The sequence below is a fragment of the Ovis aries genome, chromosome 2, assembly GCF_016772045.2.
Source record: "Ovis aries strain OAR_USU_Benz2616 breed Rambouillet chromosome 2, ARS-UI_Ramb_v3.0, whole genome shotgun sequence".
NCBI classification, from domain to species: Eukaryota; Metazoa; Chordata; class Mammalia; order Artiodactyla; family Bovidae; genus Ovis; species Ovis aries.
Window position 1 is genome coordinate 139,147,739 of NC_056055.1, and position 21,492 is coordinate 139,169,230.

At 40.8% G+C, this 21,492-nt stretch overlaps 1 protein-coding gene across 2 annotated transcripts in view; it reads right to left on the reverse strand.

Moving 5' to 3' along the window:
- Window positions 1-21,492, reverse strand: part of MYO3B (myosin IIIB) — a 447,193-nt gene that overhangs the window by 136,942 nt on the left and 288,759 nt on the right. For both annotated transcript variants that reach the window (XM_042242706.2, XM_060409776.1), the window contains exons 26-28: window positions 8,722-8,833; window positions 7,159-7,321; window positions 5,802-5,882 (exon numbers count right to left, since the gene is read on the reverse strand). In XM_042242706.2, coding sequence (XP_042098640.2) covers window positions 5,802-5,882; window positions 7,159-7,321; window positions 8,722-8,833 — 356 coding nt within the window. The remainder of the gene's footprint in view (window positions 1-5,801; window positions 5,883-7,158; window positions 7,322-8,721; window positions 8,834-21,492) is intronic.

A 21,492-nucleotide genomic window follows, 5' to 3' on the forward strand; every position in this document is an offset into this window, starting at 1 on the left:
GTGTCAGTATGATATCAGGAAAAAGCAGACCTCAGTTCCACACTGGCTTTGCAGCTTCTTCTCTAACTGTTAATTAGGTTAACAGTACTTTACCTGCTGGGTGTTTACTTCTAACATGGGCAATAATTTGATTTCAGAACAAAGGACATTCCTTTGCATCACAAGTTACTTCATGGTAAGAATTTTACTGCTTGTGCCCAGTGAGGTTTGGCAGTGCCCATTTCTTGACAGAAATCTCGAGGCTAAGGCCAGACTCTGTCTCTCCTGAAGCCATGTTTCCGGAGCTCTCTGTATGTCCTGACCCAGCTCACAGACAAGGCACATTTTCTCAAAGTAAATCACCATCCTTAACCAACCCACCCGCCCCCAAACATTCTCCTTCTCTAAGAAGTTTTACCTGTGGTTGTCAGAAACCAGTTGCAGATCTTTACCTACAGAGGGTCAGAGAAGGCCAGACAGTGCAAGTGGACTCTGCAGGACCCTCATACGGCCTGGAAGGCACCTTCCTTCAGTTAACCAGAGCTTTGGAAGACAGTGGAGCTAGTGTGAGCTCTCCGTTCAGCTCGAGCTCAGGTGCACCAGTTAATTCCTTCCCCTAGATGTTGTTTCACTCTTGTGTGGAAATGGCCTGAAATATCAGGAATGGAGAGGCAGCTGGCTCCTGCCAAAAAGAGTTTGGAATTTTTCTTCCCTCACATTTTGAGAAATCACATGTTTTGTGCAAAACGACCAGGAGTATTTCCAAAAGACAGAAACAGAACAAGTGAAGATACAATGGAATAGGGTGGAATGATAGAGATGCATAAAGGAGCATGCTTGTTTTCCTCCTGTCTGTCTGATATTTTCCCTCACTGGGTACATTCATGTGACTTTCCGCTACTGTTTGACTTGTGATCAACAAAGTGCTTATGCACAGATTCATCATTTTTACAAGAAGCTTGGGCCATTTCGATGTATTGTTGTTGGTTGTTTAGTCACTAAGTCATGTCTGACTCTTTTGCAATCCCATGGACTGTAGCCCACCAGGATCCTCTGTCCATGGGATTTCCCAGGCAAGAATACTGGAGTGGGTTGGCATTTCCTTCTCTGGGGGATTTTCCTGACCCAGGGATTGAACCCCTATATCCTGCATTGGCAGGCAGATTCTTTACTACTGAGGCACCAGGGGAACCCATTTCAAAGTATATCCTCAGCTATATATTATAATGATTTTGACTGTTTGGTGTTTAACAGAATTCCCTTCCAAGGAGTGCTGACATAACATAGAGTACTTGATTATACAAACAGCGTCCATTTGAGGGAAGCATGTTTTTTAATCCTCTGTGTTGAAGATGAATCTGAAGCCCCAAACTAAATTCCATTGTTCACCTTGAGAGTAGCTCCAGCATAAAGCAGCTACTTAAACAGTAGTTGAATAAGGGAATGAAATAAAGAAATTTCCTAATTTAAAATATAGTTGTTCTGTGCACCTAGGTTATTTCTGGAAATCTAGTTCTAGGAAATTATTGCAACAACCCAGTCATTGCCAACCCACCAACAATGCTAAAGGAATCAGCCTTTCAAAATTAGAAAAGACTAGGAGGAAGGCTTACCCTGAGAGAGGTTTAAAAGTTCAGGCGTTTTAAGTATTAAAACTTGGTTTTGTCATGATGCGGGGTCAAACTTTTAAAAAGAAGTTAACCTGGAGAAGGGGGAGAGCCTGTCTGGATTCTATGCTTGCTTTCCTCTTTGGAAACTGCATTTAAAGCAATTCCCATTGGCTGGCATCACATGACGTGCCCAGGGATTCCAGCTGCAGCTGGTTTAAAATGCCTGCTCACAGGCTCAAGGAAAAGGGCCTCTCAGCCTTGGCAGGACTGAGGATGCCGTTCCAAAACCACTCCCCTCAGAGAGCATTAGAAGGAGAAATGGCAATAGATATTAGTGCTGTTATCCCCTGTAGGACCCAGGAGGGGAGTAAGTAGGAAGCTGATCAGATAACAGAGAGAAAGAGAAAACAATTTCCAAAGCACTGAAGCAATTAGATGAGAAAGTGCTATAAACCAATGGGCTCTTCCTGCTCCTGGAGGGCTAGGGGAAAGAGGGGAAGAGGCTGCAAGAGCCAGCTCCTCCTGGAGACACACTTTGAAGTTCCTTCCCAGCCCCTCAGGCTCCACTGTCACTGAGGGCTTCTCCCCTGTGAGACGAGGAGCCTGGCACTTTGCTCTTGCTTAAAAAAACAGATCTTGAGTTAGAGGGGTAATTTTTAAAAATTGTGCTTTCAAAAACTTAGAGAATGAGACATTGTAGATCTTTAAAAAAAATTCCCTGCAGGTTGTTTGTTTTGATAGTATTTACTGAGTAATGTATGCAATTTTATTTGACAAAATCTAGTTATATCCATTCTCTGAAAGTTAAGAATTCATTAAGAAAAAAAAACAAACAATACATTAGTGATGGGGTGACAACTATTAGTTTTTACTTAGACTACCCCATATATCCAAACAGGAATATGTTTGCAATTATTTTTCTGATTAAAAAAGTACATATTTTTAATTGTTTTGTTATGTTTTCCCATAGCAAGAGCCTATTATCAGCATTAATCAAAAATAAAAACAATAAAGGATGCCACTTCTCACCAAGGTGACATTTGAAGGTGTTTCCCTCTCCTTGAGAAAAGAAACTGAGGAAGGCTACTTTTTGCCCAGATCCTCAGCAGGCTCTCTCCCTGTGAACCCACATCTCACAAAGGCCCTTTATTGCCGGCACAATGTTCTGCACACAGGAAATGTGTGTGCATGTGCCTAGCATGTTTCCCGTTTGTTTTCTTTTCCAGCATTGCTCTCTGGCTGGTGAACAGTTCAGGCCCACAGAGAGCTTGAGACCACCAGCTCATGTATTTGAAAGGCATCTGTTTATTTTGAAAATGCAAATGTGGCCTACCTCAAAGACTGACAGGCAGGAAAATACCAGGGAGCAAAAGGAGAGGTTTCCAGTCTGGAGCCCTGTCCCTCCCTTGATCACGCCCGCTGAGATCACTCGCCATGAGAACCACTTGAACAGCTCCAGGAGTCTGAGTGAATGGCCCACATTTCAAACGAGCAGGCTCGTCTCTCCCAAGTCTAGCCCGGCAGATCATAGCTCACCTGATTTAAAGTACTGATTGAGTCATTTCCAAAAGGACCCTGGGACTTGGAGATGGTGGTGCCCAGGCCAAGTACTGCCTGGAGGAGGGCCCCTAACACTGACACCGGTCTCCTAACAGCCAAAGCCCTGTCCTGGGGACAGATTCCTGGAGAAAGCCCGGGAAGGTTAATACCCTGACTTTGATCTCTGTCAAGGCATACCAGCAAGAATTAATTTACATTTCAGATGAAAAAGGTTGACAGCATGAAAAGGCATCTTGTTTCTGGTATGTGAATGTGCCGTAATAGATCGGGAATTCTGAAAGGAAGTTCTGAGGAAGCTAAAGGGATAAGCCGAGCGGCTGCTTTTATTGGGAAGGAGATGAAAGGAAAACAAATTTCAATATGTGCCGCTCTGTAGCAACATGTAGGCCAAATGCTTCCTAAATTTCAAGGGCTATTCTTTCAAAAACTATATAACATAGCGCTGCAGCATGATTAAAAAAAAAAAAAAGACAATAGGCCAGAACTTGAAATATAAACCAAACACATTGCAGTCTATATTTCAAATGAAATGATTTGTTGAAAAAATAATAAATTAGAGAATAACCTTAGAAAATGCCCAGAAAATGTTATGTTGTGATAGCATCCCTACGCCACTTCTACAGGCTTCAAAAGTAAGAGTACCCATATATTTCGAGTTTGTTCTATTTGAAATGTCCCAGGGACATGAAGAGCTTGTAAGGAGAGGATTATACTTTAGGAAGAGCACACCCCAAATCAGAGACATTGGAATGAGCTGTCTTGCTTTTAGATCAACACCGCCTTTGAATCGAAAGATAAGGAGGAGAACATTTTCAAGTAAAAATAATCTGCCCATAAAATTGCAAATGTCGTTACCCTCTCTGAGTATCTTTACCACTAACACAAAACCAGCCCCTCAACTCCTGTCCGTGACGTTGGCTGAAGGGCAATGGGACATTGCCCGCCTTTGCTCTGGCTATCACACTCTCCTGCCAAGAGGGTGAGCTGGTGTCAGTACCACCCCCAATTACTACATGCCCACCCAAGCCCGTGGGGACTTGGAAGCTCCCAATACCACTTGATACGCAGGACACTGGCTGCCAGGCTAAGAAGGAGGGTGTTTCCAAGGTTTTAAAAGAAAGAAGCTACTTAAAGAAATGTGTTCTCTCTAGTCCCATGAAACAAAAGGACCCTTCCGTAGTGTACGCACCCCACAGGTGCTGCGCTGAAAAGATGCAGCTGAGTGTCCTGATATAATGGAGCCACCCACCTGTCTGTTCTTATGCATGTGGCAATAACAGAGTCCAAAAGGGAGCCATCTAAAGATGATTTTCAGAGAGGGAAAATTCGATTTATGACCCTACACACTTTATGATAAGGGAATCAACAATAGATAAGCTCAAAGTTTATATTTGAAAATACATGTTAGGCTTTGAGCCAAACAGTGAGATCAGTCCAGTATCTTCTCTTAATGGTGTGGGTGAGGGTGAGGGGAACTGTGTGTGTGTGTGTGTTGGACAGTGGGGAGGAAGAGAGAAAATGTATTTTGAGTTGTTTTACTTGTTGCAACTAGAGCTGCATCCTTCTTCCTGATGCTTTGAAGCTGTAGAGCTTAGAATTCCTAGGGGATGGTGTTAAAAGTTGCACATTGGGGGTGAAATGACACTCTTTCAAACATTTTGAATAAAGTTGTCTGGCCTTTACAGGGTCAGAGGGTTCTGAACAGTGTCCCAAGGAGCCAGGCTCTGAGTAGTGATCTCTTCAAAAGGGGTGCAGCTGTTTCCCTTAAAAGTTTGTTCCAAGTGTGGCAGTATCTGAAATCCTCTCTCCCTGCTGCTAGTCCACTGGCCTGGTCACTTCTCTTTCGTTCTGTCTCTGATATCTTGTGCTCTCAGAGCCTGGGTGTGTCTGCTCTGGGGCTGGTCTCTTCCAAAGCCTCAATTAGGCACAGGCAGCTTCAAAAGACAGAGGGAGCTGAGCCCCACAACCCCTGGGGATATTGCCCTTTGCAGAAGAGCAGAGTGACCTGGGAGCCAGAGCTTGAGGTGCTCAGGCAGCTATAAGCTGAGCCACAGCATGCTAACCCCATGGGGCCCAGAGGACCACTGCAGTCACACACAGGCCTGGGTGCGGGAAACACAGTTTGCCAGGCAAGTACCTGAGTTATTCCTATCTCTGTGCTATGAAGAGCTAGGCTGAGCATATAGTTAGAGAATTCCAAGGTTGGAAGACCTTTCAGACCTTTCTAGCCGATGTTCTTGTTTGCAGACAAGGGACGGGTGACTCCAGGAAAGGAAGGGAGTTGCTCAGTTGGCAGTATGTAAAATGGACTCTATCCAAACTGGCTGTGAATAAATGCTGACTCGGCCTCTGACTGGCTGCGCGACTATGGACAAGTTATTTCACTTCTCTGTGCCTTGTTTTCCCCCTCTATAAAATTGGGAATGTAAGAGAACTGACTTGGAGCACCCTTAGCCAAGGTACGGCATGTGGCCAGTGCTCCCAATCATCACACGGAGCGGGGTGAATCAGAACAAGCGCTAGACCCCACCAAAACTCTTGACTCCTCTTCCAGTGCTCCTGAATTATTAACCTTTCAGCTTTTTGAAACTCATATGAACTTAATCACAGAAGATTTCCAAGTGGATGCTATGAAAACGATGTTTTAATTACCTGCGTGAATATGAACAGCAGACTCACTCCTTCTGTTGCTTATTTTCTTAAATTTCCTCCGAGCATCATATCCTCTCCAGGCTAAAAATATAAAACCATGTGCTAGGAATGACATTAATTTAAGAATGTGCCAGAGAATTGATATAAGCTGTTTCCCTCCAATCCTCTACCCCTCTCCTCCTCCCCACTGCTTTCTCACTGAACAAAATAAACAGAGCTACGTGAGTGATGGTGGGGAAGAGGGGCCTCTCTGTACTCTCAGCTCGGCCTCCAAGATGCTTTTGAAAGGAGTTGTTTTTGTTCAGGCAGTGAATTTCTGCAACCTCTGGATTCCACTTATGAATCACTTGGAGCCCTGTCCAGGTGAGGTGGGTCCCTGTCATTCCAACCCATGGAGGAAGCTCTGCCTTCAGGACTTGAGGGGTAGGAGAGGACTGGAATGGCCTGACTCACTCTGTATTTTTTATTGGGACAAAGGTATAAAACATGAAAGTTGAAGGAGAGAAAAATAAATAATAATGATTAGTAGCATCACATTTGCGTTTGGTAAGGGGAGACTATGTATAGAACTGTGTTCAGGGAGGGAATGCGTGACGGAAAGGGAAAATGCATGGGAAATGAATGAAGAGAAGAGAAAGGGAACCTGGGGCGGGGGCAGGTTGTTGAGTCCTTCAGAGTACTAGGCACTGAGCTGCCACCAGGAGCATGACCAGCTCTCCTTTTCACTTCCTCCCTGAGCGCTACAGCTCTCCATGTCACTGAAGGAGGTCATGAAGTCCAAGTGGACGTTATGATTCTCGGTTACGAGAACACAGAGGAAATCATCGCTGTGTTCAAGACCTGGGACAACTGCCTGCAGTAACACAGGAGCTCAGATGCTATTTGTGACACAAAGGACATTTGTGTGTGCAAAGAGGCACTGACAGGGCTGGGTGTATGACAGAGCCTAGTGATTAGCTGCCTTGGTTTACAAGCTCTGAGCCAGAAAAGCCTCCTAGATGTGGCAGTAGCAGTTCTGATGCTGAAAACCTGGTAAAGGACATGAAGCGTGCATGAGGTGGGTCATCTGGGAGCTGGGGCACATGTCCGTGCGATTTGGGTTTTACATCCACCCACTGCCACTGCCTCTATCTTGCCGTGGGTAAGGATGGCTTGTTTGCTTATCTGGAGGTCAGAGACTGTGGCAGTCTTGCTCACAGCTATACCCCCAGGACCAAGCACAAGGCCTGGCCTGCAGTAGATACTTGATAAATATTTGCTGAAGGCAAGAGGGAGGGAAGAAAAGGAACCATTGAGAAGAACAAGAGGTGAGTGGCCTCAGGCACTTAATGAAATGCCGAGATTCAGGGCTGTTTACCTGACTGGATGGCAACAGCCCCCTTCTCTCTCTTCTCTCTGACTCTTCTGTATCTCCTGGCTCCCAGCCACCCCTTGGCATAGGCCTGCAGCACAACCACTCTGCCTATGACTTCCCGCAGCAGCAAATTTAACTGCTCGACATGATAATACTTGAGAAAAACCTGAAATAAGACATCAGTTTTAGCATTACATATAGGCTCCCAAGGGCTCTTCTGGTGCTCAGGGGTAAAGAAGTGTGTTAGTCGCTTAGCTGTGTCTGACTCTTTGCTACCCCATGGACTGCAGCCCACCAGACTCCTCTGTCCATGGGATTCTCCAGGCAAGAACCCTGGAGTGGGTAGCCATTCCTTTCTCCAGGAGATCTTCCTGACCCAAGGATCAAAACTGGGTTTCCTACATTGCAGGTGGATTCTTTACTGTCTGAGCTACCAGGTTCAGATAAACCCTGCCAATGATTCTTCAGTGGTAAAGAAACCATCTCCCCATACAGGAGATGCGGGTTCGATCTCTGCATCAGGAAGATCCCCTGGAAAAGGAAACAGCAACCCACTCCAGTATTCTTGCCTGGGAAATCCCCTGGACAGGGGAGTGTGGCGGACTACAGTTCATGGGGTTGGAAAAGAGTCAGACACGACTGAGTGACTAAACAACAAGAATAATGGACTCCCACACAGAAATTCACTCTGCTCCAACAAATTAACATAAATATTAAAACATCATCTAAATAAAGTTTACAGTGACTTGATTTATGCTAACATTACTGATTTCTTGGAAGCAAATACAATTAATCCCCTTGTAAGGTCGAGCCAATGTGGGACTATTAATATACACAGACGATGAAGTGAACAGGGTTTTAGGAGATCCTAAATGTTCTCCAGGCTGACCTCAGTTCTGCCACGAGTTCCATTTCCTCAGCTTGATCCTTTCAACCCTCAACTCTGATGGAGGTGTTAAAGCAGAAAAACTGACCAGGGCCGACAGAAGTTCTGAGGGAGTGGGGCTTGAATGGGCCACAGTGATCTAATTTCTGCCGAGGAGCAGCAGCATTGCCATCCACACTGAAGCTAAGGCTGGCATTGTAGGGCAATTCAGAATGGACCACAAAACCCTGAAATCTTGTAGGAATATGATGTTTCCCCAAATGAAAAGCTAGACATGATGAGACTACTCATCAGAGTGGGCAGTATACTACATGAGTCTAAGGGAAAAAGGACGAAAGTAGAAAAGATACTCATTATTGTCATTAACATGATTTGTGCATTTGTCTGCAGTGCTGGAATAAGCAGCACTGGAAAAAAGGACATTTAAAAATGAGCCCAAAGATCTCATTCTAGAAATGTTAAATGGTTCTCAAACTACATGCAGAACAGGAAGCAAACTCTCCTCTTTTGGCATCTGAGGTCCTGGGACCCCCGACCCAAGACCAGCAAAGATCACTGTTAGGTTGGGGTCTTGTCTGGTAAGCTGCGAAACTTACAGAGCTATTCAAATCACTGAGAAGAGACCGAGGTACACAGCAGAGCATCTCAAGTGACAATCTAAACAACAAAGAGAGAACTACCTTTGTTTTTCCCAGCAGCCAGTGATCTAATCTGGACTTTTCCAAGATAGCGATGCAACTCTCTTTGCTAGCAAGAGGTGTTTGATGTGCTCTGAATGCCAAGTAATAATACCTACAAAACAGAACAGGGAAATAAAGCATTTTTAGTCACCATTTGATTCAGCATCATAGAGTTGCTCTGGGCCCATTGACATGTCTTGTTTCTCAGTATCAAATATTTGTTGAGCATCAATAATAGTGTACTAGGTAGTGGAAGACACACAATTCATGCTTATTAGCTCTTATCTTCTTTCATATTCTATGTTTATTTTCCTTTTAGTATTGCTTGTAATTCATATTCAAAGCATACTTGGCATCTTTTACATGCAAAATCAAAGTATCTAATCCTTTAAAAAACTGAAGTTTAGACAGCTCTCCCAGCAAAAGATATCATTTTAAATGTATTACTCTTTTAAAAATAATTTGTCATCTCACTGTATGAATTTTGGCTCTGCTTTGAAAATTCCATCTGAAGCAATGTGTAGAGAGCAAAACTGATTATAGCCTGACACTACTTATTCAGTCTGTTAAGCTCTATGTCTCTCTCAAGGTAAAAAGTGGGTATGTTTTCTTGAGACAATCACCAAAACCACATTTGTCTTCCTAAATTACTCATTTTAATAAACTTCCATACTTTCAGATGAAAGACTTTCTGGGTAGATTCAAAGAACATGACCAAATTTTATATATATATATATATATATATATATGTAAGTTTGTATATGTATATGTGTGTATGTCCATAGGTATGTCTATATACATGTATATGCATATATACATATATAATGTTGAATATATTACCTTTTTAGAAAACTTTACCTTAGTTTTTCTTTTAAAAACTTTGAAGCATCTTTCCTCTGTTCCTTGTTGCCATCTGTAATTAAATTCAACCACTTGGAAGTATTTCCTTGTCAGAGGATTTTCCTGTGATTCCTCAGACAAGGGTGATCTGTTATTTTAGAACTGCTTTAAAATGTAGAGCCAGTTGTACTTTTTAAGAAAATCACAGAAATATGAAATATGTCCTTTCCTCTTACCAAATATTCCCATGCTTTCTGTTTATGGAAAGATAAACATACTTGATTAGCTCTTGAGCCATTTAACTTTATCTTTGTGCTACAAGATTGTTTTACAAGTTAGGACTGAATGCTGACTTTGCCGAAAACATTTGCATTCAGAGGTTCTGAGAATGTTTCTAAGACTCTGTGTCTCTGTTTCCACCTTTGAGGAAGAGAAACAGTTTTCTCTCAGAACCCCTGAATGGTGGCCAGGACTGTGCTAGGTCATCTGGCCAAGCCCAGGAACCTGTTCATAGTAAACGTTCCTGGAGCTAGGTGGGAGGAGGGACAGCCAGGAGTCAGGCTGAGGTCTGGGCAGTTCATGGCATCAGCACAGATTCTTTAGCCCTAGTTTCTCAAGGACTGTAGTTTCAATCGTGGGTTCTTGGATTTGGCTTGGGCTAAAGCAAAAAGATTGTGTACTAGAGTGCACAGGGGTGGTAGAAATAGATGGCAAATCTCTATGGAGTGAATGTCTTGGGAAAGGTAAAGTACAGATAGCTTAAGATGTAAAAGTCATTGATAAAAGCAGGACTTCCCTACTCTCTTTTCCTTTAGTCCTGGCCATTTATAAAATGGGCTATATCTTATAAATAACATATGGCATGATTATATGTTTATAATATGATTAAGGGCTTCCTTGGCCTTAATCCGACAGGCTTGCTCAGGATGATTGCTCAATACTCTTAGTGATGAAATATTTAAGGATAATCTAATGAATGACCAGAACTATGCAGTTTATGAGATTACAAGATATGTTCTAACTATCCATTCAAGGATTTATCTTGTTCTGGGGGCATCCATGGATGCTTCTTAGCAATTTCTAAGTAGACAGAATATATCTTGAATTAATATAACTATTAGAAATTAACTTTGATTTTTAGCCCTTCAATTCAAATCTCTTATTATGATAATAACATTCATACATAGCTTTTAGTTCAGAAAGAGATGGATAACAGTACTGTCAAGATGTGAAGATTTCCAAAAACATTAAGGGAGCATTTAAGTGATACGTGTGCAGTAGTCAGGTCAGAGAGGTATCAGTACAGTGTGTTTTCTCCACAGAGTATTCTAATAGATAATATGGTTAAAAACAAAACAAGACAAATACGCACTTTGGCCAAGCTTCTGTATGCTTCAATGCTTCAATATAAGGGCAAAAATGAAACGAAAGGCACAAAGATAAAAGGCCTGCCACCAAGGGGACATCTTTTTGAGAAGATCCATTCCACCCCCTTCTTGAAGCAGCTTGATGAGTTAAATAAGCAAGAGACAATGCAATAGCAAAATAATACATGTAAAGATTTGTCTTGAGGGTCTGAGTACATGAGAACATTGTAAAGATTAGTTCTATCTCTTTATTCGAGAGTTCTGCCCTGAGCTGTTCACCAGTTCTGCCCTGAGCTGTCTCTGATAGGTAGAATTCATCTCTCAGATTGGAGTTTGAGCTCTGAGTTAAGGGTGAGGTCTTTCATCTCTACCCATAGGTAAGTCACTTGTATCTGAATTTTCACAGGGAGCAATGGGAACCAGATAAGTGGTTCTTAACTCACGTGGAGGGGAGGGTGGTGGAAGACTCTATGAAAATCTGGTAAAAGCTATAAACATTTTTTCTTAGGAAAATGCTCTTGATACAATTATATTGCACATAGTATCAAGGGTTCCACATAGTTCGTGTGGGTCCTCCAATGACCTAAGAGCCCTTCCCTATTTCAGAGCTCTATGGAAAGTGATAAATTTTACAAGACCTGATCTTATCAAAACATATAAGTTATTAAAAGCGAAAATATCCAGTTGAAAAATCTCTATCCAAAAATGTTATTTAGTTTTCTGCCTAAAATGTTTTATTGTATGAAATACAAATTTTCCAAGGAAGAGTTTTTAAGCTAGTTAAATTAGATGTACCAGTTACTTCATAACAAATAACTTCAAAACTTAATGGGTTAAAGAGTAGACATTTATTGTCTAACAGTTCGAGAGGGTCAGGAATTTAGGAGCAGCTTATCTGGGCATTTCTGGCTCAGGGTCTTACATGAGATTACAGTCAAGATGTTGGCCAGGGCTTCAGTCATCTAAAGGCTTGAGGATCTATTTTCAAGATGGTGCCATCACATGGCTAATGGTAAAAAGCCTTAGTTTCTTTCTGGCTATTGACAGGATGCTTCTCAGTTCCATGCTATTTGGGCCTCTTTAGAGGACTATTTCAGTATCTTCATAACAGAAGATGGTTTCTACCAGAACAAGGGATCCCAGAGAAAAAGCAAGAAGGAATCTGTAATGCCTTTTATGACTGAGGCTTAGAAGTGATACACCATCACTTCTTCCATATTCTTCTATTCATTAGAAGCAAGTCACTAAGTCCAGACTACATTTAATGAGAGAATTTAAGTTTTACTTCTTAAAGGGATTTAAGTATCAAGTAATTTGTGGCCATATCTTTGAACCACTGCAAAGAATCTCTCTGAATCATCAACTCTTATCAAAAAATGCACAAATATAAAATCAGTTAAAAGTAAAAGACATACCATACTAATACTAATCAAATTAAAACTGGACTGGTTATATTAATATAAACAAAGTAGATTTCAGAGCAAATAAATATTATAAGGATAAAGAAGTTTATTTATAGTGATAAAGAGGTCAATTCATCAAAAAAACTAAACATTCTAAGCATTTTTTCACTTAATAACATAGCTTGAAAATACATGAGCCTAAAAGTATTAATGCTGCAGGTGCTAATACTGTTAACTGTGTCTTGTTAATAATACACAATTATAGTCAGAGAATTCTGTACCCTCTTCCAATAATTGATAGGACAAGTAGGCCAAAAAAAAAAGAATCATCAAGGATATGGAAGGTTTGAATAACCAACCTAACCTAACCGACATTTATAGAAAATTCCAGCTAAAAATAATAGAACACATTTTCTTTTCAATTACATATGAAACACCTACCACAATAGGCTATATTCTGGGCTAAAAACCCCATGACTTAGTCATACAAGGTACATTCTCTGACCATAGCAGAATTTAATTAGAAATCAACAAGATACCTGGAAAATTCCCAAATATTTATGAACAGACTTCTATGGAAAAATAACCCATGTATCAAAGAAGAAATAAAAAGAGAAATCAGATTGATTAAATAAGCATGAAAACACAACCTGTCAAAAATTTGTGGGATACTGCAAAAGTAGTAGTATTTAGACATGTATACCATTAAAAACCTATAACAAAAGAGAAGAATGGTCTCAAATACATGAGCTCAACCTCTAACATATGTTATTAGGAAAAGAACAAATAAAACCCAAGATCAGCAGAAGAAAGGAAATAAAGATCATGGTGAAAAATCACTAAAATAAAGAAGAGACACTGAATGAAATTGAAAGGTGTTATTTGAGAAGGTTAATGAAATCGGCAAACCTTTAGCCATATTATAGGTTAGGAAAAGGAAAGAAAACAAAGGTATGAGATTAGTGATATTCTATAGATTCTACAATATTAAAAATACAATAAGGGAATATCAGAAACAACTTTGGGGGCCTCCCAGGTGGGCCTAGTGGTAAAGAATCCGCTGCCAATGCAGTAGCTATAAGAGACGTGGGTTTGATCCTTGGGTCGTGAAGATCCCCTGGAGGAGAGCAGAGCAACCCACTCCAGGATTCTTGCCTGGAGAATCCCATGGAAGGAGGAGCCTGGTGGACTATAGTCCATAGGGTCACAAAGAGTCAGACACGACTGGAGCTACTTAACATACACGCACAAACTTTATGTCATGTTAACAAGATAAAAGGGAAAAAACATATGATATTACTAAATGAGGAAAAGGATTTGACAAAATCCAACATCCAACACTAATTTAAAAAAAAAGAAAGAAAGAAACTTTTCAACAAGCTCAATTCAAGGGAATTTCCTCAATCTGAAAAAATTAAGTATCTATGAAGATCCTACAGCTAACACCACATTTAATGCTGGAAGACTGAATACTATTCCCCTAAGCTTAGGAAAAAATAAAGGATGTCCATCATTACCACTTCTATTCAGCATTGTAAAAGTTCCAGCCATTGCAAACAAGAGAAAGAAATAAAAGGTATCTCTATAAGAATAGAATAAGTAGAACTGTCTTAATTTGAAGATGACACATTGTCTATGTAGAAAATCCAATGGAATCTATGAAACAAACAAACAAACAAAAATCCTACCAGAGCTAATACATGAATTTAGTAAAGTTGTAGGCTACAGGTCAAAACCAAGATCATGGCATCTGGCCCTATCACTTCGCGGCAAATAGATGGGGGAAAAATGGTAACAGTGACAGGCTTTATTTTCTTGGGCTCCAAAATCACTGCAGATGGTAACTGCAGCCATGAAATTAAAAGACACTTGCTCCTTGGAAGAAAAGTTATGACACACCTAGACAGCATATTAAAAAGCAGACACATCACTTTGCCAACAATGGTCCATATGGTCAAAGCTATGGTTTTCGAGTAGTCATGTACAGATGTGAGAGTTGGATCATAAAGAAGGCTGAGTACTGAAGAATTGATGCTTTACAACTGAGGTGCTGGAGAAGGCTCTTGAGAGTCTCTTGGACAGCAAAGAGATCAAACCAGTCAATCCTAAAGGAAATCAACCCTGAATATTCATTGGAAGGACCAGTGCTGAGGCTGAAGCTCCAGTACTTTGGCCACCTGATGAGCCAACTCATTGGAAAAGATCCTCATGCTGGGAAAGATTGAAAGCAGGAAGAAAAGAGGGGGGAGCAGAAGATGAGATGGTTAAATAGCATCACTGCCTCAGTCAGCATGAGTTTGTGCAAACTGGGAGATAGTGAGGGACAGGGAAGCCAGTTGTGCTGCAATCCATGGTATAGCAGAGAGTCAGATGAGACTGAGCAGCAGAACAACAACAACAAAAGGCTACAGATCAATATACAAAAAGTGTTATACTTCTAGATGCTAAAAGCAAACAAAAAGTAAAACTGAAAAACCCTGTCATTTATAACATTTAAAAATGCGAAATACAGTAGTGAGAAATCTGACAATAAACACCATTTCTTCAGTCTTTGTCTGAAGACAACAGCCAGAGTTCTACACAGTAGAGGGCCAGGGTAGAACTGAAGGGAACAGTGTATAGCATCTTTGTGTTTCTGTTGCATACAGGTGATTTGGAGAGTCAGCTTTTTTTTTTTTTAATTTGGTCTTTTTTTCAAATATTGTTTAATAAAGTTTAATTAGCTCCGGAAAAAAAAAATAAAAAGATCTGTGCACTGAAAATCATAAAACATCAGCTAAGAAAAATTAAAGAAGACCTAAATAGATGGATCACAATAAACTGCGGAAAATTCTGAAAGAGATGGGAATACAGACCACCTGACCTGCCTCTTGAGAAATCTGTATGCAGGTCAGGAAGCTACAGTTAGAACTGGACATGGAACAACAGACTGGTTCCAAATAGGAAAAGAAGTACGTCAAGGCTGTATATTGTCACCCTGCTTATTTAACTTGTATGCAGAGTACATCATGAGAAATGCTGGACTGGAAGAAACACAAGCTGGAATCAAGATTGCTGGGAGAAATATCAATAACCTCAGATATGCAGATGACACCACCCTTATGGCAGAAAGTGAAGAGGAACTAAAAAGCCTCTTGATGAAAGTGAAAGAGGAAAGTGAAAAAGCTCACTGGTTGGTTGGCTTAAAGCTCAACCAACATTCAGAAAACGAAGATCATGGCGTCTGGTCCCATCACTTCATGGAAAATAGATGGGGAAACAGCAGAAACAGTGTCAAACTTTATTTTTTTGGGCTCCAAAATCACTGCAGATGGTGACTGCAGCCATGAAATTAAAAGACGCTTACTCCTTGGAAGAAAAGTTATGACCAACCTAGATGGCATATTCAAAAGCAGAGACATTGCTTTGCTGACTAAGGTCCGTCTAGTCAAGGCTATGGTTTTTCCTGTGGTTGTGTACGGATGCGAGAGTTGACTGTGGAGAAGGCTGAGCACCGAAGAATTGATGCTTTTGAACTGTAGTGTTGGAGAAGACTCTTGAGAGTCCCTTGGACTGCAAGGAGATCCAACCAGTCCATTCTAAAGGAGATCAGCCCTGGGATTTCTTTGGAAGGACTGATGCTAAAGCTCAAACTCCAGTACTTTGGCCACCTCATGCAAAGAGTTGACTCATTGGAAAAGACTCTGATGCTGGGAGGGATTGGGGTCAGGAGGAGAAGGGGACGACAGAGGATGAGATGGCTGGATGGCATCACTGACTCGATGGACGCAAGTCTGAGTGAACTCTGGGAGTTGGTGATGGACAGGGAGGCCTGGTGTGCTGCGATTCATGGGGTCACAAAGAGTCGGACACGACTGAGCAACTGAACTGAACTGAATTGAAATAGATGGAGAGAGATATTATATTTCTGAGTCAGAAGATTTAATATTGTTAATATTCATGTAAAGCACATTACCCTTCATAATGCAGTGAGCCTCATCCAATCAGTTGAAAGCCTTAAAAGTCTGTGGTCCCCTGAGGAATAAGGAATTTTATCACCATGCTGCCTTTGGACACAAGACTACATCAACTCCTGCTGGAATTTCTAGCCTGCAGATTTCTAACTTGCCAGCCCCCACAACTACATGAGCTGATTACTTAAATCAATTTCTCCTTGAGAGAGAGACAAATCTATATCTGTATATATAAATACACACACATCCTATTGGTCAGTTTCTCTGGTGAAATCTAATATAGTCCCAGTTCCTTTTTGCTGTTATTTAAACATGGAGTGGAGACAGAGTCAACTGTGGTGATAAACTTCCTACTAATGGTAGAGGCAAGTTGTGTGCAAACCCATGAGTCTGGTAGGTTGTTTTTTTAGTAACTTCCTTTCCTGTCTCTCATTTCTTCCCCCTTTGTCACTGAACTCCCCAAGTTTCCCACAGATGTTGGGTTTGTGTACCACACACTGAGGGTCCAGGACATTCAAATCCAGCTGTTCCTCCTCATGTTCACAAACAGATCTTCCCTGTCCTGTGTCAAAACTCTCCGTGCCTGGGCATTGTTGCAGGGCCATCTGTGCAGGGGATTAGCTGGCTCATCTAATAAACATTTAGATCCTGAAGGGAATTTAGACTTGTCAATAAAAATTCTTACTTTGTTTAGAGGAGAAAGCCTGGGAGAAAGCCAGAGAGCCAGAGCAACTGGCTTCAAGGCCACAAACTTAGAATAAGAGCTGAGGCTTTGCCAGGTCTTCTAATCCCAAGTTCAGGCTTCTCTATACTCATCTAGCCTGTGTTTACTCTTAGCTATTATTATATACACAGGTAGTATCATTGTCTCTCTATCAGGGACCTTTGATCCTTCAGCACTTTCCAGCTAACTGGAGTGTCTACAGTGATCTGGAATATTGGGACTTGACTTAGAAGTGCTTATTACCTACATCTGAACATCAGCTGTCAGGCACTCCTTGACACATGATCCAAATAATACTCTATTTGCGCTAGTGTATCAGTAAGGTGTTGCTGTTTCAGTGGAAAACTACACTGTCTTTAGCATATTCTCCAGGGTTATCAGATTCTAGCCCTGGTTCATCTTTGAGCTATTTTGCAACTCTTTCTAAATTGTAGTTAACTGATAGATACATAAATTCTATCCATTCTGGTGATAATTTTAATTGACGACTTCTCCACTGTGGAAAAACCAGTGGTGTTTCTAATCATGATTCATCTTAACATTCCTTTACTTTATACAAGCCTGTGCTGGTTTGACTTTTCCTTTGAACTGATTATAACATCTGTCTGGTTCCCTTATATCATGCAAATAAAATAAATTCTTTAAACACATTCATTTTTATATCTGTGTGTAAATCATGATTTTATTTTCTGAAAATTATCTTTAAACAAGAGGAAGAAAGAAGTTGAGAAATTCAGGCTATGGAGTTTTGACCCAAAGGAGCACAAACACATGAGCAAGAGGAGGCAGGAAGTCCTCATACCTTGGCAGACCCAGTGCTACCAAGCAGTCCTAAGAGGTCTAGTGTGCTCAGAAATACTGCCACTTTTCCACCTCTGAAATGCAAATACTGGTTAGTGCAATAGGTTCATTTTGGAACTTACTGAAAAAATAGTTATTTTCCAAAGTGATCACACAAATTTATAGCCTCACCGGTAGAGTACAAGAGTCCAGCTGCCCTCTATCCATGGCAACCCTGGAGATTGTCAGACTTACTGATTATTGCCAAAATAGGTATGAAGTGGTATTTCATTGTGGTTTTAATTTGTATTTCCTTAATTACTCATGTGGTTGAAATTTTCCTCTTGTTTTCAATAGTCCTCTGACAATGACATCTTCTAACAATATATATAATGTATTTAATTCTTCTAGTTTTTCCTAATGATTATCCATATGCCTAGAACGGGAAAGGAAAAGAGGAGAAAAAAAAAAACCCAAAACACTAAGAGTATCTAATTTAGGTAAAAACTGTATTAGCATTGGAGATCACTTACTTTTTGTTACGTCTGACATTTTTAATCTGTGCCTCTTACCTCAATCATTCTCCTCCTGCATCTTTATGTTGTTTGGGAAGGATGTGCCTCCTTTTAAAGATGCTTTTGAAATCCCAACCTATACTGAATGAGCTCTGCTTTTCATCCCTCTGGTTTGAATTTTGCTCTCAAAGGCAAGCAAAACATCTATATTCTAAATGAAGATGTGCACTAAGTCAATAGTGAGACATTTTTTAAAAGTTTAATTATACAAACAATTTTATCTTCCTTTTTAAAGAAAAAAAACTTTAAACAAGTAACTTCCTTTAGGATGAGTCATTCACTCTGTATAGTTTCCGAGCTCTGATATAACCATGTTATTACTATTCATCCCTTTCTAAATTTAATTGACTTTTCATCCCCTCTCTACTCATCTGTTTGGGCTTCCCAGGTGGCACTAGTGGTAAAGAACCCACTGCAATGCAGGAGTTGTAAGAGATGCAGGTTTGACCCCTGGGTTGGGAAGATCTCCTGGAGGAGGGCATGGCAACCCACTCCAGTATTCTTGCCTGGAGAATCCCCGTGGACAGAGGAGCCTGGCAGGTTACAGTCCATAGGGTCGCAAAGAGTCGGACACGACTGAAGTGACTGAGCACACACTACTCATTTGTTCATTAAATAAAACTACATTTAGGACCTATTAATGTACCAGATACTGATGGAAGAGCTGTAATGACATGAGTGAGCAGAGGAGACAATTTCTGCACCATCACAAAGCTTCCATTCTAGTGGGGGAGACAAACATTAACAAGTACACAAAGGACATCATTTTGAGTAGGGACAAGGACTATGAAGAATAGCAAATCAGGGTACAGGGGGTTCATTAGTATATCTGGGGATATTTTTGGCAGGCTGCCTTTAGCAACCAGGATGGTGAGGGAACTCAAACCATGCTATCTGAGGAACTGGTGAAGACACTGGGGGCTTCAAACTTAGAAACAAAAAATTTGACAGGGTCTTATATGGGAGGAAAAAGTTTTCTTTGACTCTCTTAGGGTCCCTCCCTGTCAGGGTCTGAGAATTAGACTTTCACAGACAGATTCACAGAAGAAAAGCATTCAAATCTATTCACACAAGTTTTATGTAACACAGGAGCCTTCATAAGGAAGACATGAAGAAATGATTAGATGTGAGTGCTTTTATGCTGGGTGTAATGAAGAGTGGAGAGCTGTGGAAATGTGTAATAAGACAGGGGATGAGCTAAGTACAGTAAACTGGGAGAAACTTAGCAAGGCCTGTCTGTTCAGATTCTGCTCTGTGTCCCTTCGTCTTCATTGATAAGGATGTTTATTTCCTCTGGGTCTAACACGGGTACCTTTCACAAGACAGTTTTTTTGGTAAGGTACTCAAATATGTTTCAAATTTTAATAAGATTCTCTATCAGTATGTTAGTTGCTCAGTGGTGACCAGCTCTTTCTCTATAAATTTATTCACTATAAATATGCATTTACATATAATAATACACATTCATTTACATATAATTAATATACATTTAATTTTCAATGAAAATTGAAATAGCACATCAAAATTTTTATTACAGTTCAAATTTTTGAAAACCAGATAATTTAGTTAATACACCTTTCTCTAATTATGCTCTGGCCACACTACGCAATGTTTTCTTTACATTCCTTCCATACAAGTTAATCTGTTTCAAATTCTTGATATTGAGTTTCATCTTACCGACTTCAGACTTTTAAAACAATGTGCATGCTTAGTTGGTCATGCTTAACTTTTGCGATCCCATGGTCTATAGCCCCCCAGGCTCCTCTGTCCAGGGGTTTACTGGAGATTGGCGTTTCCTTCTCCAGGGGAGAAGGGATTGAACCTGCATCTACTACATCTTTGCATTGGCAAGCGAATTCTTTACCACTAAGCCACCCGGGAAGCCCCAAAACAGGTGATACTTGAGACCTATTAGTGCTTCTTTGTGTCAGATCAAGAGGTGGAACTGAAATATATTCAAGTCACCCAAATGCAAGTTTCTGTATCAATGTAGAAAAGAGATGTAAGAAAAACAGACATCACAGACCTTATATCACAGGTATTACCACATTGGTACACAGTCTGTTCTAGTGCAGAGTAGCTTCCCCAGGCTGCTTAATAATGATCCTAAAATTACTAGCAAGAAAAAAACAGTACAAGAACAAAGTTTCTGGCTCAACTGACTCTATGTCATAATTATTCTCCATGAGTGTATCCTCAGAAGGATCTCTATGTACAGGCAATAATGACAGCTACATTTAAACCTTTCCAGAGACTGAGTCTCAACTACCTTCTGCCAAAGTTCTCTGTGAGTCAGAGACTGGTTTCCATAGTACTATTGCATAATCTAAATCCTCCTTTCTTTCTGAGCAGTTAACAATGTCCTCATTCTTCTCCTCCTATAGAATATGCCTTTACTAAGTTTCTGTCCATCCCATTGAGGTGGATATTTTGGTAGAAGAGAAGATAATTTGTTACTAGAGTTGAGAGGTGAGTTTACTAAGTTTCTTTATAAACACTTCAGAGACAGGTAAAGAGGCAGCTGAAACTTCTTGGAAATTTTCTTTGACAGACATCTGAGGAGGCTCCAGGGTCCAGGTGGGGTTAAGCACTGATGAGTCCATTGGAAGTCTAGTCACAGCTTGAAGATTCTCCTAGATTTTTGAGGTCCAGTAGAAGGTGATGCTTCAGTTCAGTCCAGTTCAGCCACTCAGTCATGTCTAACTCTTTGCAACCCTATGGACCACAGCATGCCAGGCTTCCCTATCCATCACCAACTCCCAGAGTTTGCTCAAACTCATGTCCATTGAGTCAGTGATGCCATCCAACCACCTCATCCTCTGTCATCCCCTTCTCCTCCTGCCCCCAATCCCTCCCAGCATCAGGGTCTTTTACAATGAGTAAGTTCTTCACATCAAGTGGTCAATGTATTGGAGCTTCAGCTTCAGCATCAGTCCTTCCAATGAATATTCAAGACTGATTTCCTTTAGGATTGACTAGTTTGATCTCCTTACAGTCTAAGGGATCTCAAGAGTCTTCTCCAACAGCACCGTTCAAAAGCATCAATTCTTAAGTGTTCAGCCTTCTTTATGGTCCAACTCTCACATCCATACATGACTACTGGAAAAACCATAGCTTTGACTAGATGGA